Below are 18,867 nucleotides of genomic sequence, written 5' to 3' on the forward strand. Positions count from 1 at the left end.
TACAAGGTCCCATATCACATTTATGTGGATGATACCCAGTTGTACATGTCAGTCAAACCTGAGGCAAAGTCCTTCTCTAATTGGTTGCTTGTGTAAATGACATTAAAAGCTGGATGGATGATAATTTTATTTAGTTAAACGAGAACAAGACTGAAGTCATTCTATTTGGCTCTCCCCATTTGGTTAACGGCCTGTCCTCTAGTTTAGGACCCTTGCAAGCAAATATCCGTACTCATGTAAAGAACCGGTGTTTTTGATTCAGAGTTAAAATTCCACGAGCTAGATGATTTTTTTTTTTTTCAGCCTAGGGGTTTACGTAAACTGAAATCTCTTCTATCTTTTAGTGATTTAGAGACAGTTATTCATGCCTTCATTTCTACAAGGCTTGATTATTGCAGTGCTTTATATGGTGCTGTCAACCAGTTTTCCCTTTCACGTTTGCAACTGGTTCAAAATGCTGCAGCCCGCTTCTTAATCGGGAAGAAGAGGGAGCATATCACCCCTATTCTAGCACATTTGCATTAGCTACCAGTTAAATTTAGAATTGAGTACAAGGTTTTAACTTTCGTATGTAAAGCCTTGCATGGTCTGGCTCCAGTCTACATCTCAGACCTTATTTGTCCATACTCGCCTCTGAGATCTCTTAGATCATCCTCTGATAATCTATTAACTGTCCCATTGTCTCGTTTAAAATCCAATGGTGAATAGAGCCTTTTCTGTTTTAGCCCCTAAGCTGTGGAATGTGTTACCTCAAACGGTTAGGTTATCATTTTCTTTATCTGTATTTAAATCATCATTGAAAACGTATCTCTTTTCTCAGGCCTATTCATAGTTGTTGGATATGATGGTCTTAGTGAGTTAATTTTCCCTTCCCTGATTTTTAATTGGATTTATGGGTTAATTTTGTTGATTTTAAATTTTTAAATGTAGCATTTTTTGTCATTGTATTGTGTTACTGTGAAGCACCTTGGTCAGCATTAATGTTGTTTAAAGGTGCTATATAAATAAAAATGACCTTGACCTTTATAATTTCATCTTGATCGATAAAAATATATAAAAGATGCTGGATCGTTTGGAGTAGCTTATGGTAAATGACATAGTAAGAAAAATGACACGAGTCGTGAGATATAAATGAGAAAACCACAGAAAACATTCAACCTTCTGTCTGTTTTTGGTCCATCATATGAATCTGGTTTTGAGTGAAATAATGAACAAATGTTTATTAAGCATTTATAATGTGATTTTAAAAAATGTCTCACTTTTTGGCAGGTATAGTGCTAAAATCACTCTTTTTCATGCAGTTATAACTGCTAATCAATGATTTATAATGCATTTGTAAACTAGTTATTAGTCATCTATGAACACCTTTATAAAAACAATTTACAAAGGGAACCTTAATGTAAAGTATTCCCACTGTAACAGAATAGTAACCAAGTGACAAGTTACTCTTATCTTTTTAGGTTATATTTGACAATATAATAATTAAAAAAATAAGTATTAATTATATAAATCAAGAATAATACGTTGTAAAAAGAAAATATTGTTCTTTGTTAGTTCATGGTACCTAATGTATTGACTAATGTACAGAACCTTATTGTGAAATTTTTACCAAAAATTCATGTCGTTTTTCATAGATCATACATCTGAAAGACAGACCTTACAAAAGCTCTCTTTTTTCTTTTGCAGGCAATAGTGAGTGCAAATAAAGATGTCCGATTGTGTTGATATTGAAGAAAAGCCACCTGCCCCACCTTTAAGAATGAACAGTAGTTCCCGTGACCCTTCCTCAGTGCACATTTCAAAACCGCTTCCAATGGCTCCAGAGGAGAAGAACAAGAAAGCCCGTCTCAGGTCCATTTTTCCAGGGGGAGACAAAAGTATGTGCACTCAGTTGCTCTACGCATAATCTGTACATTTTCACATTTTCTGTGCTCCCTGTAGGGGAAATATGTGGAATGTGTTTAAATATGGTAAAATGTGTTAAACAGATCTAAATGTACTGGCTATCGTATGATCTCAGAAGACTTGGAATATACAGTATAGTATAGCTTTTAATATTTGTTATTTGTGGAATTTAACAACCTTAGTCCCAAAAGTATTATTATTTCACATCAATTAGATATTTTGTGAAATATTTTTGTTTATGAATGGATTAAAGAAAAACATATGGATTTGAAGGGTGAGTGAATTAACAAAAAGAACAAAACAAATAAACAAACATACAAAAAAAACATTTGGCTGAACTGGTCCTTTAACTAGCTTCACCAACAAGATTACCAGCAAATCAGCAGAGATGCCAAGGGCGGTATTGTACCATTCAAATGGTATACATTTTGATAGTCTGAACTAAAAGTGTTAAAGTGTGTTTGTTCCTCTATTCAACAGCCAATAAAAAGAAAGAGAAAGAGCGTCCAGAGATATCCCTGCCCTCTGATTTTGAGCACACCATCCATGTAGGCTTTGACGCAGTAACGGGGGAATTTACTGTGAGTTTAACCAGTCTCAGGTGTTTTATGTTTTTTGTATGTGTGTTTAAGAGTCATTGTTATCTGTAATATATGGTTCATGTGGTTATCATTTTATAACAGTTGCCATGTGTGTGTGTGTTGTTAGATATTGGCATTAGTAATGAAAATCATCAACCATAAGGAAGATGTTTAGAACAGTGCCATAACGGTAACTAGGGCTGGGCAATATGGCCAAAAATATTATCACAGTATTTATTATTAGGGGTTCAAGCATGCAGTGCTGAAACCCTATTGTATCAGTTAGGATTTTTTAGGGGTTCAAGCACTGCAGCGATCAAAAGTACAAAATCGCTCGTAACTCCTAAACCGTCCGTCGCAGGCTCAAGTAGCTTATGTCATTGGAATCCTTCGATCATGAGCCTAGCGAAATATTCAAGTATTTCGCATTTTTTACATAACCTACTTTTGCAAACTAGTCCTAGGTTTTTCGCCCAATCGGAACCAAACCAGTGGAGAAATATTCTCGGGACAGTGAAGATCAATAATTATCAAAAAAAAGTTGAACTTTCAACTCACGGTCGTAAAGGGGTGCGAAAATGTTCAAAAGAGGCGGGGCCAATTTGACTAAAATGGCAATAACTCTCTTCACCAAACTTAGTACACATGTGTATAAGCCCAATATTTGGTCAAATAAAAAATATTGCGCAGCTCTACCACTTGGTGGTGCTATAAGACAGAAAAAACATAAAAATGGCTACAATTAGGCAACCGTTGATCCGATCGGCTTGAAAATTGGTATGCAACGTCTTTGTGGCACCTTCTCTCAGACAAGGCGCTCTCCTGGGCCTCCGCGGTGTGGCAATCCCAAGATGGTTTTTGTGAGTCCTACATGGCCTTTGAAGAAGAGTTCAAGTGAGTGTTTGATCATCCAGTCAGTGGTCGGGAAGCTTCCAAGTGCCTGCTTGCGCATCGAGTTTCGGATCATCGCGGCAGAAAGCGGATGGAACAATGAGGCGTTGATGGTCTTCTTTCAGGGTTTTCAAGATGAGTTAGCCACCCGAGAACCAGCTGTTCAGTCCCAAGTTCATGTGTGCCTGTCTGTTTCTCCAGTTCGTATACCTGCATCCAGGGCATACCCGGTCCCTGAACAGCTTCATGATTCCCCAGAGGACATGCAGTTGGGTCGTTCCAGGCTCTCTCTCAATGAGAGGGAACGGCGCATGAGGGAGCGGTGTTGCCTCTACTGCGGTGCTTCCGGCCACTTTCGCTCTACTTGTTCCGAGCTCTCGGGAAACGGTTATCCCCGCCCAGCTACAGGAGGGCTGTGATGGGGAAAATTAGAGCTCCTCCTACTAACGCCGTTCTAGCTGTTCCAGCCACTCTCACTCAACCACCAATGGTTTTAGGTCAAATAATTAACCATTCTTTTTTCTGAATTTAGCTGTAAGGAATTACTCGTCATCCAGTTTTTTTTATATCAAGCATGCACTCTGTTAGTTTCTCAATTTGGTGTGTTTCACCAGGCCGCAAAGAAATATAGAGCTGAGTATCATCAGCATAACAGTGAAAGCTAACACCATTTCTCCTGATAATATCTCCCAAGGGTAATATGTAAATCATGAAAAGTAACAGCACTAGTACTGAGCCCTCAGGTATTCCATACTGCACTAGTGATTGATATGATACCTTTTCATTCACTTCTACGAATTGATGGCGGTCTGATAAGTACGATTTGAACCATGCTAATGCACTTCCACTAATGCCAACAAAGTTTTCTAGTCTATTCAAAAGAATGTTGTGGTCGATAGTGCAGCGCCAAGATCCAGTAGCACTAATTGAGAGATGCAACCACGATCAGATGATAAGAGCAGGTAATTTGTAACTCTGAGAGCAGTCTCAGTACTATGAAATGGTCTAAATCCTGACTGGAATTCCTCACAGATACCATTTTTCTCTAAGAAGGAATATCATTGTGAGGATACTACCTTTTCTAGTATCTTTTACAGAAAAGGGATATTCGAGATCAATCTGTAATTACCTAGATCTTTTCGGTCAAGTTGTGTGTTTTTTTATGAGAGGCTTAATAACAGCCAATTTGAAGGTTTTGGGGGACATATCCTAATGACAATGATGAATTAATAATAGCCAAAAGAGGATCTATGACTTCTGGAAGCACCTCTTTTAGTAGTTTGGATAGAATAGGTTCTAACATACATGTTGTTGGCTTAGATGATTTAACAAGATTATACAATTCTTCCTCTCCTATAGAAGAGAATGAGTGGAATTGTTCCTCAGGGGATCTATAGAGCACTATCTGATGCGATACTGTAGCTGACAGCTGCATGGTTACAATTTTATCTCTAATAGTATCGATCTTGGAAGTAAAATGGTTCATAAAGTCATTACTGCTTTGCTGTTGGTGAAATGTCAACACCTGTTGATGCTTTTTTTTTTTTTTTGGTAATTTAGCCACTGTATTGAATGAATACCTGTGGTTATGTTTGTTTTCTTCTAAAAGAGACAAGAAGTAATCAGTTTTTAATGCTTTTCTGTAGGATAGGGTACTTTCCCTATCCAAAACACCTCTAGTTTGTTTTTCCTCCAGCTGCGCTCCATTTTCCGGGCTGCTCTCTGTAGGGCGTGAGTGTGCTCATTATACCACGGTGTTGGACTCTTTTCCTTAATCTTCATTAAGTGTAAAGGAGCAACCATATCTAAAGTGCTAGAAAAGAGAGAGTCTATAGTTTCTGTCACATCATCGGGTTGTTCTGCACTGTTGGATATGCTGAGGAATTTCGATAAATCAGGAAGATTACTTGTAAAGCAGTGATCTCCGACTGGCGAAATCAAACATCATTAGTGCCGCCGTGAATATCAATCTCACTGAATTTTAAGTTTAGCATTAGCCAGCACTTTTAAATTTGCCAGGATGTCAGATGCTCTGGCTCCCAGTAAACACTGGACTATGGTGGCTGGTGTCTCTATTTTCACGTTACGTACAATAGAATCGCCAATAACTAGAGCACTTTCATCAGGTTTCTCAGTGGGTCCATCACTGAGTGGGGAGAACCTGTTTGATGTTTTGATCGGAATGGAAGAGCGGTGATTTGACCTGCGACTATGCTGCCTCACAGTCACCCAGTTGCCCTACTACATGGGCTCTGTTACCGGAACCGAACAATGTACAGGACTCCCTGAGCTAGTCACATCCAATGCCGTATCTACAGCCCTCACATTCTTACTATCCTCAGTTAAAGTTTGGTTGCATGTCTCTAGTTCTAAAGTCTTCTCTGACAGCCTAACTATTTTTCTGTATTTACCACATGTGAAACCCCGGGAGTTCCCCAGGAGTTTGCCGCTGTTTTGGTTACAGCTGTTTACATCCCACCTGACGTTAACGCAAACACAGCTCAAAGCTACTTTCTGCACGCTATAAACTGCAATTAGACTATTCATCTTGAAACTGTTCACATCGTAGCAGGGGATTTTAATCATGAAGACTTAAAGAGTTCTTCCCAAATTCTATCAGTACATCAAATGTGCAACAAGGGGGGGAAACATCTTGGACAAGGGGCACTCAAATATCAAGAAAGGTTACAGGTCAATTCCACTGCCTCATTTAGGGAAGTCAGACCACCTTTCTGTGTTTTTAATTCCAGCATATACCCCTTTAAGTAGGAAAGCGCCCACCACTACAAAGATTGTGAAAAAATGGCCAGAAGGAGCCTCTTCTCTGCTCCAAGACTGCTTCAAAAGAACCAATTGGGATGTCTTTGATAATTAGGATTTGGAGGAGTACACATCAAGAGTACTCTGCTATATAAGAACTGTGTCGACAATGTCACTGTTGACAATCTCATCCGGATTTATTCTAACCAGAATCCATGGATGATCAGAGAGATCAGGACCCTTTTAAAAGAATGTAATGCTGCCTTCAGGTCCAGAGATAAAGCCCTCTACAGCGCAGTCAGAACCAACCTTAAGAAAGCCATCAAGGGTGCAAAAGCAGAGTACAAAAGGGTCCTAACGAAACCGAGCGGGATTTACAAGCCTGTTTCAGCCTGACTGATTGGACTGTTTTTGAAGCTGCTGCAAATTATCTGGACGAGCTGACAGAGACTGTAACATCTTATATCAGTTTCTGTGAGGACATGTGCATTCCTACCAGGACTCATCTAATCTACAACAATGACAAACCATGGTTCACTGCCAAACTCAGACAGCTCCGTCAGGCCAAAGAAGATGCTCACAGAAAGGGGGATAAAGTCTTGTACAAACAGGCCAAATACACACTGGAAGAGGAGATCAGAGTGGCAAAGAGGAATTATTCTGACAAGCTCAGGAACAAATTCTCTTCCAATGATCCTGCTTCCGTGTGGACAGGAATGAAGGACATCACCAGCTACAAAACACCATCCCCCAGCACTCTGGAGAATCAACACTTGGCAGACGACTTAAACGAGTTCTTTTGTCGTTTTGAACGATCACCCCACACCCGCCCAGAACACCCCTCCACACAACCATTCACACCTCCAGCAACCCCTCTCTCCCCCACACCTACAATTCAAATCATTGAAGAAGATGTGTGCCAGGTCTTCAGGAAGAACAAAAGAAGGAAAGTACCTGGTCCAGATGGTGTCACCAGCCTGCCTAAAAATCTGTGCTGATCAGCTGGCCCCCATCTTCACACAGATCTTCAATAGATCACTGGAGCTGTGTGACCTAAGCCGTTGTTAGTGGAATAAATTCAACAAACTCATGTCACTCGTGTTAAAGGAAGCATTAACAAAAACCTGTAGGCTGCTTACTCATCACTCTCTCGCGGTTGAAAAAAAAAAGCATTCTTTTTTTTTTATTCTTTTGTTCTCTTGGGGTAAACGGCCTTCACCAGCAACACATGATATCAGAGAAAATGACACGCTGCATTCCAGCTTAAGAATCTTGTCCCATCTGTGAAACATGGTGGTGGTACGATCATGCCTTGGGCTTGTTTTGCTGTATCTTGGACAGGACAACCTGCCATCATTGATGGAACAGTGAATTCTGAATTATACCAGCAAATTTTAAAGAAAACGTCAAGACATCTGTTTAACAACAGAGTCTCAAGAGAACGTGGGTAATGCAGCAAGACAACAACCCCGAGTCATTCTACCAAAGAATGGTTAAGGAAGAACAAAGTTAATGTTTTGGAATGGCTTAGTCAAAGTCCAGACCTTAATCCAATTAAAATGTTGTGGAAGGACCTAAGCAAGCAGTTCATAGGAGGAAACCCACCAACATCACAGAGTTTAAGTGGTCCTGCACTAAGGAATGGGCTAAAACTCCTACATGTTATTGTGCAGGACTGATAAGCATTTACAAGAAACGTTACCTTCAGTTACTGCAGCAAAAGGGGGTCACACCAGATACTGAAAGCAAAGATTCACATACTTTTGCAATGCAGAGATATGTAACACTGGATCCTTTTTCTCAATAAATAAATGACAAAGAAAATATTTTTCTCTCACTTGTTTGATTCAGTTCTCTTTGTCTACTTTCAGGACTTGTATGAAAATCTGATTATGTTTTGGGTCATATTTATGCAGAAATATAGAAAATTCTAAAGAGTTCACAAACTTTCATGCAGCACTGTATGTGAACATACAAATTTTAAAATCAACTCGGAACCTGACTGGGATCCAATGCAAAGACTTTCATTTGTGTAATATGCTCATATTTCCTGGCACCAATCAGGATCCTAGCAGCTGAATTTTGCACACATTGCAATTTCTTAAGTGTGGTTTTAAGAACCCCGACAAGAAGTGCATTGCAGTAGTCAATGCATGAAAAAACACAGGTATTAATAAGCATTTCAGTCACAGAGAGGGATAGCATAGAATTGAGTCTTGCAATATTTCTGAGATGAAAAAATGAGTTCTTAACAGTGTACTGCACATGATAGTCAAAAGACAGACTCGGATCAAATATAACTCATCATTTTTTTTTTTTAGTTTGTGACTCCAAAACAGAGCCATCAATGTTTAAAATTAATGAGCCAGCTTTACAGAGCTGATGGGAGGAGCCAGTGAGCAAGACCTCAGTCTTATAATTTTTATCTCAGAAATGCAATGTGTTAGAAGAGGAACATCCAAATTTTGACTAGGCCTAGAATGAATATAAATCTGAGTGTCGTCTGCATAAAAATAATTAAGCCCAAGTGATCTTAAAGCAGCCCGAGTGGAAATATGTAAATTCTAAAAAGTAAGGAGCCTAAAACTGAACCTTGAGGAACACCTGTACGGACAGAGCCCGTCTCAGACCATGAACCACTCATACAAACAAACTGTTGACGATCAGTGAGGTAAGATCTAAACCAGGTTAAAAGAGTCTCAGAAACACCAAAGACAGTTTCCAGACAATTGTGTAAAATGTTGTGATTAACAGTATCAAAAATGGCAATAAAATCAAGAAGAAGGCTATTAGCACAGAGCTGTCTCAGTACTCTGAAATTTTCGGAAGCCAGACTAAAGGGGTTCATTTTGGACTGTGGATTGTGGACCACAATAATTCAACCCACCTCTACCAGTAAGGTGTGGAAGATCAAACAGTCCATACCCCCTCAGGAGTAATCTGGTTGAAGAGGAGTCCATCATTTTGTTGATGCCATGTTTCGGCTATAAACAACAGGTCCAGTTTTCGATCTCCAATAATGTCCGACAGAAGCAGAGCTTTGTTGTTTACTGAGCATGCATTGAACAACATGACATTTACAGGGATCTGGCACACCACAGAAGGCAACTCCGATCGAAAGAGTGAAGATAGGTCGAGGAGGACCGCACCAGTATAGGACGCTCTTTTAGTCTGTTGCCGACTCGTAGGCACACAGATGTTGTAAGAAGAGGAAAGGCAATAACTACATCCTACACTCCGATGCAAGTACCATCTTTGTCTCAACAGGCCAGCGTTACGACAGAGTTCATAAGAATCTTTTTGTAAATAGTAGTTCTGTTTTAAGTTGAGCAACTGTGTACCTTAAAGCCATGCTCCGTGAGTCCAGGACTACAACAGTCCCAAAGCGGCAAGTATTCACAGTAAGGCCACAGAGTAAACTCCTCCGATTAGGCTCCAGACCTTTATCTGCCTAAGTCCTCCAGAGGACGCAGGCAGATAAAAACAATAATCCAAAGAATATGGAATAGTCCCACAACACTGCAAAAACCGGCAGATTTAAGAACCGCGTTAACGTGAAAACGCAAAACAAACAAATGGTGGAATGAGCGGCAGCCAAGACACGCCAGTGTTTCCTTGTGTAACCGGATGTACTTGTTACATCTTTAGAAGAATGGCATCTATGCTAATATTAGTCTGATTATTTCTTATTCTGAGATCACCATAGTCACCAGATCCAGTCTGTATCCAGATCAGATGGTCACTGCAGTCATCCGGATCCAGTCCGTATCAGCTCAGATGGTGGATCAGGACCTAGAGATGACCTCTACAGCCCTGAATCGCAGCGGAAATCAGGACAACTAGATAAGCCCCAGAGACCGATAGTGAAGACCTTATCACCTAGACGGCCATCGGGACAAGACCACAGGAACCAGATGAGTCCTCTGCACAATCGGACTTTGCTGAAGCATGGAACCAACTGCTGATTCGTCTGGCCAGAGGAGAACTGGCCCCTTGACTGAGCCTGGTTTCTCCCAAGGTTTTTTTCTCAATTTCTGTTACCGATGACGTTTTGGTTCCTTGCCACTTACCTAACCCTAACTTAATTTTCAGCGATATCGTCGAAAGATACTATTTGAACTGAACTGAGCTGTATGATGACATCACTGAATTCAATGATGAACTGCCTTTAACTGAAAATTGAGTGATTACTATTGTCATTTTGCATTATTGACACCCTATTTTCCTATTTAATAGCTGCTCATCAGCAACAATGATGAAACGCACTACAGAGAGGAAGTGGCACAGCTGGCTGAATGGTGTGGCACAAACAATCTGTCCCTCAATGTGGAGAAGACAAAGGAGGTTGTGATGGACTTCAGAAGAAACTCCGTTGACCACCCCCCACTGACCATCGACAGCTCGACTGTGGAGAGAGTCAGCAGCACTAAATTCCTGGGGGTGCACATCACAGAGGATCTCACCTGGACCACCAACACCATGTCACTCTCCAAAAAGGCACAACAGCGCCTACACTTTCTCCGCCGGCTGAAAAGAGCAAGTGTCCCTCCACCCATCCTCACCACATTCTACAGAGGCACCATTGAGAGTGTGCTGACCAGCTGCATCACTGTCTGGTACGGGAACTGCAGGGCTGCTGACCGCAAGACCCTCCAGCGGACAGTGAACACAGCTGCAAAGATCATCGGTGCCCCTCTCCCCTCCATCCTGGACATCTTCCTTACACGATGCTCCAGCAAAACCAACAGCATCGTGAAGGACTCCACCCATCCCTCCCACAGTCTCTTCCAGCTCCTACCATCAGGAAGACGGTACCGGAGCATCAGAGCCCGCTCCGCCAGACTGCTCAACAGCTTTTACCCCCAGGCTGTGAGAGCCCTGAACTCAAACCACCCCGCCCCCCTCTGAAACCCCATGCAAACCCCTACCTCCTGAAACATGGACCACCCCAAACCTTACCACACCAAAGAAAAACTGTATGGAACTTTTTTTTTTTTTTTTTTTTTCTTTTTTTTTTTTTTTGTGCAATTCAAAGTGTGCTACACACAGGTGAATGGGCCTGTACAAACCACCTGTAGTAACACACTCTCCTCTATGTGCACTATGGACACTTTACACTATGGACACTTTACACTATGTGCACTATGGACACTTTACACTATGGACACTTACACTTTACACTATGTGCACTATGGACACTTACACACACTGCTGCGTGTGCACAATCTCACAAAAGACTCAGCAATATATGTATGTTTACTTGCTCATGCACTACAAATTATCCTGCACTGTTCCCCAACCAGCTGCTGACTCAAATGTCTCTCTTTGCACATGTACAGTATTTGTGAAGCATTCGTATAGTCTGTATTTTTTATCTTCTATTTTTTAGTTTGTATAGGGTAATATATATGTGACGCATTCGTATAGTTGTTTTTTTTTATCCTTTATTCTTTTAGTTTGTATAGGGTAAATACTTATATATAAATAATATATATATATATAGATAGATAGATAGATAGATAGATAGATAGATATATATAGATAGTATACTTATAGTTAAATCTGTCAATAGACTTGACAATAGTGGTCAAAGACTGAAATTCAACTGATGGATCATGGAGAAAATTCACCATGGGTCGAGTTTGATGGTTGGGACATGTATTCCTTACTTGCCCTTCACCACCACAGTACTGACACACCCCCTGGGTCAGCCGCCTCTGCCGTTCAGCCAAGGGTAAACGAGTGTTACCTAGTTGCATGGGTTCAATGTCTGGTTCTGGAGCAGAAGCACACTCTGGCTGGTGAAAGTAATAGGAAGAATGCTGGCTCTGCATCTCATCCTTTTATTGCTGTACACAATTAGTCACCTGGATGAATTTTTCTAGTCCAATGTTGTCACTGTAAGTGGCAAGATGTAACTGCAATCCAGGATACAATGCTTGTCAATAGGTTGTGAGAAGCGAACGCTCGTTCCAGCCACTGGCAGCTGCAAGGGTTCGAAACTCCAGAGCATAATTAGTGATTATATTTCCTTGATTAAGATGATACAACTGTTTACTCACCGAAGAATCGCCAGCTAGATGGCCAAAAACCTCTCAGAAATGACTCACAAATCCAAATGAATCCAGACTGATTGAGAGGCTCTGCTTGATCCCAGATAGTTTGAATGCACTGGAGAGCTCGCCCGGTTAGCAAGGAAATTATGAAAGCTGGATGCATCTCGATCACTAGAGAACACTGGAGTAGGAAGCCATTGGAATTCTCCACCGAACCAGAGCAGGGGGTTGGATTGGCCATGAGACTGGAGAGAGCGGGAGGAGAAGGAGAGATGGAGGAGTGTGATGTGGAAGTGGAGAAACTCTGGTGACTTGCTGGTCTGATCTTCTGTAACAGACTCCGATGGATGATGGTAAGTATCACAGTTTATTAAAACAAGGTAGAATTTAACAGAATATCGGGCATGAAGAGTAAACGGTCTCCCTGTTCTAGCAGGCAATGGAGAGAATGATGGAGTGAGTGGAGAGCGCACACATCGGAGAGACCGGTGAGTATCCAGTGAAGTAAAGAATCCACAGGTGGAGAGATACAATGAGGAACACGGAACACACAGATAACATTTACATTTACATTTATTCATTTAGCTGACGCTTTTATCCAAAGCGACTTACAATTGCTATATATGTCAGAGGTCGCACGCCTCTGGAGCAACTAGGGGGTTAAGTGTCTTGCTCAGGGACACATTGGTGTCTCACAGTGGATTCGAACCCGGGTCTCTCACACCAAAGGCATGTGTCTTATCCACTGCGCCATCACCACCCCGATAACACCACCCAGATAACAAGAAGGGAACACAGGAGACAAAAAAAAAACACAATGTGAGACCAGATGACTGAATGTGAGGTGTGTGCTTGTGTGGTACGTGATTGCAGATGTGGTGAGAGAGCCTGGGGTAACACTTTATTTTGATGATCCCTTTTGAGCATTCTGTTGAGAATAAGTAACTTTGCACCTACATGTCAACTAATTCTCATTAGAGTATTAGTAGACTGTCTGCTTAATATCTGCTAACACTTTATTGTGATGGTTTCCCAACAGACATTCTACTGACTAAGTAACATTGCAAGTACATGTCAACATATTCTAACCCTAACCCTACCAATCTACTAATACTCTACTAACACTCTAATGAGAGTTATTAGATATGTACCTGCAATGTTACTTACAGTCAACAGAATGTGTTAAAGCGACCGTCAAAATAAAGTGAAACCAAGCCTGGCACTTCTGTTACAATGCTTATTTGAATATCATAAAATAACATTAGGATGTGAGTATTTAACCTTGTTTAAATTCAACATTTAAAAAATCTAAACTTCAAAAATCGAGTGTTTGATAATGTCTAAATATATATTAAATGGTGTTACTTGGTCTGTCCTTTTATCTTACACCTTTAACCCTATGATTATTCAGGTAGGGTAAGGATAGTCAAATCTAGCCTAAACCATAAAGAGTGCACCCGACCGCAGGTTGAAGTCCTTTAGGAATGACATAGAAGACTCCCTTGTGGTGGTTCTTGTTTGAGGCTCAGTTTTATAGTTAAAGGGAAAGTCTTAATCCCGCAATAATAGTAACAATAAAAATTCTTATTTTATTGGTTACAATATAAAGCAGTTAATGCAAAAATAAAACAAAATATAGCTGCAAGCAGCGATGACGGGCCCAAGCCGTCAGCATACGCCACCCCGGTGGCATCAATAAAACGGTGCCTGGCGAGCAAACGCATTACAGTAACCCTCTGGCAGTTTGGTTTTAAGGGATACGGCAATTAAAGGGTTAATCCAAACCATCAACTCTGTGAAACGCACACACACAGAACAACATATAAAACTTTGTAACACTTTACAATAAGGTTTCAGTTTTTAACATTAACTATATTAATTAACATGAACAATAAGTATCTAGTATTTATGGTACCACTTTCTATGAAGGCCGTATTTATAACACGTAATAAAGGTATTCTTAAGGTATTATAATGAATGCATAATGCATTATAAATAACATAAGTAACTCTGCAATTACATATCAACTAGCAGTCATGAGAGTATTAGTAGTGCGTCTGATGAATATACTGTATGCTAACACTTTATTTTGATGGTTCCTCAACAGACAAACTGAGTATAGGATACTTTGCAAGTATGTGAATATTCTACCTACCCTACCTAAGTCTACTAATACAAATAGTTTTATATAAACATCCATGCACTCAAATGTCGTAAGGTATTTATAGGCAGCTACAAATGATTTGTTCTCGAGCATATATATAATGTTTAATAATTGTATTTTTCATACTTTATTAATGATCAATTTAACATTTCTAACATTTAAAAAATTCTTTATTAACATATATTCCTGTTGTAATTCATGATTAAGTCAGGTAGTTATAAAACATTTAGCATTTGCCAGCCATCTATTTGTGTGAGCTCATCTAAAGTGAGGACTATTTATACCTTATAAAGCATTTACAAAGCAGAATTAAAGGCTCATTTATCTTCCAAACAGAAAAGTTAAACACAACACAGAGGGATACTGTAACGGGGCGAACAAGACGTGAGACATGCGGATCCATGTGCTAACTTTTATTTATAAACATAGTCAAGACACAGCCAAATAGATATGGCATGGGCAAGACACAAGAGAGATCCGGGCAAGCGTGGGTCGACAAACGGCGAACAATATCCAATAGGGCAAGGCAGAGAGATAATCCAGGTACACAAGCAATAATCCAAACGAGATGCAAACAGGGTCCAAACGGTAAGGCAAAGGGTGAATCCAGGAAACACGGGCAGATATCAAAACACTAGGCAAGGCTATAATCACTGAGAGGGCTCTGTAGAGTAGCTATTGCTAGGATATACGAGAACAATACTCGGCATCTAGCAAAAGGAAGTCCATGGTTTATAAAGCCTGAGTGATTAGTGTGAACAGTGAAGTAGTGAAGTGCAAGAGTCCATGCAGTGAGTGGGTGACCTCTGGTAGTGATTAACCGAAAATGCATGGACCAGATTCATGACAGATATAGAACACAGAAATATTTTTTCACGATGCAAAAAATGAAAACTTTACTCTTGATAAAAAAAAGAAAACTAAACCTCTGCAATTTCATTGAAAAAAGTAAATAAATAAAAATTAAAGTGTACAGTTGTACAGTTTCATTTTTTGCATCTTGAAAAAATATTTCTGTTCTGTATCCCTCTGTGTTGTGTTTGTTTATTTTTTCTGTTAGGAAGCTGAGCTGAGCCTTTAAATCTCCTTTGTCATAGATACGCCTAATAAATAAAGAACAAGCCATTTATAGCTGTATTTAAAAACTGCTTACTAATGACTATTAATGTTGCCACGATGCTTTATAAAGGATGAACTAACTATTTACTAATGTTTACCTAATGATTCATAGCATGCAGTTATTATAAAGTGTTACCCTATAATGTATTATAATTGTTGTTATGATTATTCATGAGATTTTATAACATATTATAAGGTTTTTTATAATCCATTATACATTCACTATAATGCCTTAAGAATACCCTTATAATGTATTATAAATACGGGCTTCATAGAAAGTGTTACCGTATTTATTAGTGTTAGTTAATATTCAAAACTGAAACATTATTAAGATTTAAAGTTTTATCTGTTAACATTAGTTAATGCACTGTGAATTAACATAAACATTTTGATTAACTAACATCAACAAACATTAATAAATTCTGTGAAAATATATTTTTCATTGGTAGTTCACGTTAGTTAATGCATTTACTAATGTTAAGAAATGAGACCTTATTATAAAGTGTTATCAAAATCTTTAATGATTTATAAGCATTTTTTAACGATTTATTTTTCCATGAACTAACATTAATAATTTTTACTAATACAAATAAATGAAGTAAAAATGTATTGTTCATCCTTAATGTTATTTGTGAATTAACCAATGTTAAAAAACTATATTATTTAACTGTTGTTAGTTAACATCAACAATAATGATATACCATTTATTAATGTTAATTAATATTACGTCCAAAATGTATTAATACATTATTAAAATGTAAAGTTGTATCTTTTGAACATGACTATTTTTCTAACATTAAAAAGATTAATAAATGCTTAAAAAAAAAATTGTTCTTTGTTAGTTCATGCTATCATTGAAGAATTAACATGCTGTAAAAATATATTTTTCATTGTTAGTTCACGTTAGGTAATGCATTTCCTAATGCTAAGAAATGAGACCTTATTATAAAGTGTTATCAAAATCTTTAAAGATTTATAAGCATTTTTTAAAGATTTAAAAAAACAGACACTCTCTCTCTCTTTCTCTCTCTCACCCAGCCCCTCAACTCACACAGTCACTCACACCCCACCCCACCCCCACCCCTCACTCAGATGCAGGCTGGCAGGGAGCTCTCACTCAGAAGCAGTGTAACAGCTCTCTGATAGTTTTTTAATTTTCTGCTCCGCATAGTGTATTGTAAATTCATGAAATTAATCACATATCCTCAGACTGTATTGTTCTGTGTATGTAATTTTTTATGAAGTGTTTGGAAGCTGCTCTTAAAAGATAAAAAAAAATTGTCTTCTCTTTTTTACTGTAACGTTAATAAATGGCCATTAAAACACCGTTCAAGATATCCTAAATCCGTCTGCAATTTAGCATCTTCAGTATATTGGCATCATGAGAAAAAATGTTTGGTGTGAATTTTTGGTTTCTGCTTGGAGGAGTATGAATTTGTTTACAGCTCGTTTTTAAAAAAAACCCACATTAAAAAAAATATAGCCGACTTCCTGTTGGTCGTAGCTAATGACTGTTAATTAGAAAGTTGTCCGGCTTAATATGACCAATTTATGTACCGAGTTTGGTGTCTGTAGCTAAAACTAACCCCCCCATTTTTGACAAAAGGTGGCGCTATAGAGTGCCTCTTCCACTCCCGTTTATGAGCTTTTTCCAGTGTCTATCTATTATTACTACTGATATGTGTGTTGAGTTTCATGACATTCTAAACATGTTATCTGCCTCAAAATCACCAGAAACGAATTTTCAACTTTGACACGTTGCCATGGCAACATCATTTTAGATATCAATATTCCCTTCACAGTTTTACATCGGCTGTGTTTTGACATTATTCTGATGAAGCTGGAAGCAAATCGAGTAAAAATAAGATGCTGAATTCAAAGCATTTTGAAAACGACACACTTCCTTCAGCCAGTTGGTGGCGCTATAACTTTCAGTCATAATAGTCAAATCTATCCGATCGGCATCCTACAACGAACAAACCACTGAAGTTTGATCAAAATCAGACAATAAATGTAGACGTTATTAGGCATTTCCTGGGACTCATTTTTCGCCATAACTTCATCGCCTCGCCACGGGCAAACCGTTCAACATATCTAAAATATCTTTGCAATTTAGCGTCCCCAATGTCTTGAGATCATGTTCACCGAGTTTGGTGGCAATCGTATGGAAATCCTCAGAGGAGTATATCAAATTCCAGAGCATGCGCTTTTTAAACAGCCCTGAATAGCCGACTTCCTGTTGGGCGGAGCCTATGACATGCTGCGCGGAAGTTTTTCGGCTCAATGAGTTCTATATGTGTACCGAGTTTCATATGAATACGTGCAAGTATGTGTGAGCTATACATCAAGTTTTCTGACAATTTTCCAGGGGGCGCCGTAGAGCCCCTGTGCCACGCCCGGGTCCCAGCCTCTGTGGCGTCCTAATGGCCGCAGGTTCCAATGTGCGTGCCAATTTTCAAGAGTTTTCGAGCACGTTAAGGCTTCCAAAAGTGCCCGGATAGTCGAAATAAAAAATAAAAATAATAATAATAATAATAAAAATATAGCTGCGAGCAGCGATGACGGGCCCAAGCCGTCAGCATACGCCACCCCGGTGGCATCGATAAAACGGTGCCCAGCGAGCACACGCATTACAGTAACCCTCTGGCAGTTTGGTTTTAAGGGATACGGCAATTAAAGGGTTAATCCAAACCATCAACTCTGTGAAACACACACAGAACAACATATAAAACTTTAAATTCTGTGAAAATATATTTTTCATTGGTAGTTCATGTTAGTTAATGCATTTACTAATGCTAAAAAATGAGAAATTATTATAGTTACCAAAGGTTTTAATGATTTATAAGCATTTTTTAATGATTTATTTTTCCATTAACTAACATGAATAATTTTTTCTAACACAAATGAATAAAGTAAAAAATATATTGTTAATATTTAATGTTATTTGTGAATTAACCAATGTTAAAAAACAACATTATTTAACTGTTGATAATTTACATCATTAATAAATATATACCATTTAATGTTGATCAAAATCAATTCCAAAATGTGTTAATATATTATTAAATTTTAAAGTTTTATCTTTTGAACATGACTATTTTTCTAATATTAAAAATATTTTGTTCATTGTTAGTTCGTTGTAAGTTCATACTATCAATGAAGAATTAACATGCTGTAAAATATATATTTTTCATTGTTAGTTCATGTTAATTAATGCATTCCCTACTGTTAACAAATGAGACTTAATTATAAAGTGTTATCAAATCCTTTAATGCTTTATAAGCATTTTTTAAGGATTTTATTGAGAAGTTTAAACAGACCCTCTCTCTCTCTCTCTCTCCCCCTCCACACTCACTGAACTCACACAGTCAGTCACCCACCCAGTCACCTA

The 18,867-nt window shown here is 38.8% G+C and overlaps 1 protein-coding gene across 1 annotated transcript in view; it reads left to right on the forward strand.

Annotated features, from left to right (window-relative positions):
- Positions 1–18,867, forward strand: part of LOC306870862 (serine/threonine-protein kinase PAK 3) — a gene marked incomplete at its 3' end in the record, with an annotated part of 285,953 nt that overhangs the window by 54,331 nt on the left and 212,755 nt on the right. Inside the window, exons 2-3 of the mRNA XM_079418334.1 lie at positions 1,687–1,877; positions 2,386–2,486. Of these exons, the coding sequence (XP_079274460.1) occupies positions 1,709–1,877; positions 2,386–2,486 (270 nt within the window). The 5' untranslated portion in view covers positions 1,687–1,708. The remainder of the gene's footprint in view (positions 1–1,686; positions 1,878–2,385; positions 2,487–18,867) is intronic.

Source organism: Barbus barbus (genome assembly GCF_936440315.1).
Source record: "Barbus barbus genome assembly, chromosome: 6".
NCBI lineage: Eukaryota > Metazoa > Chordata > Actinopteri > Cypriniformes > Cyprinidae > Barbus > Barbus barbus.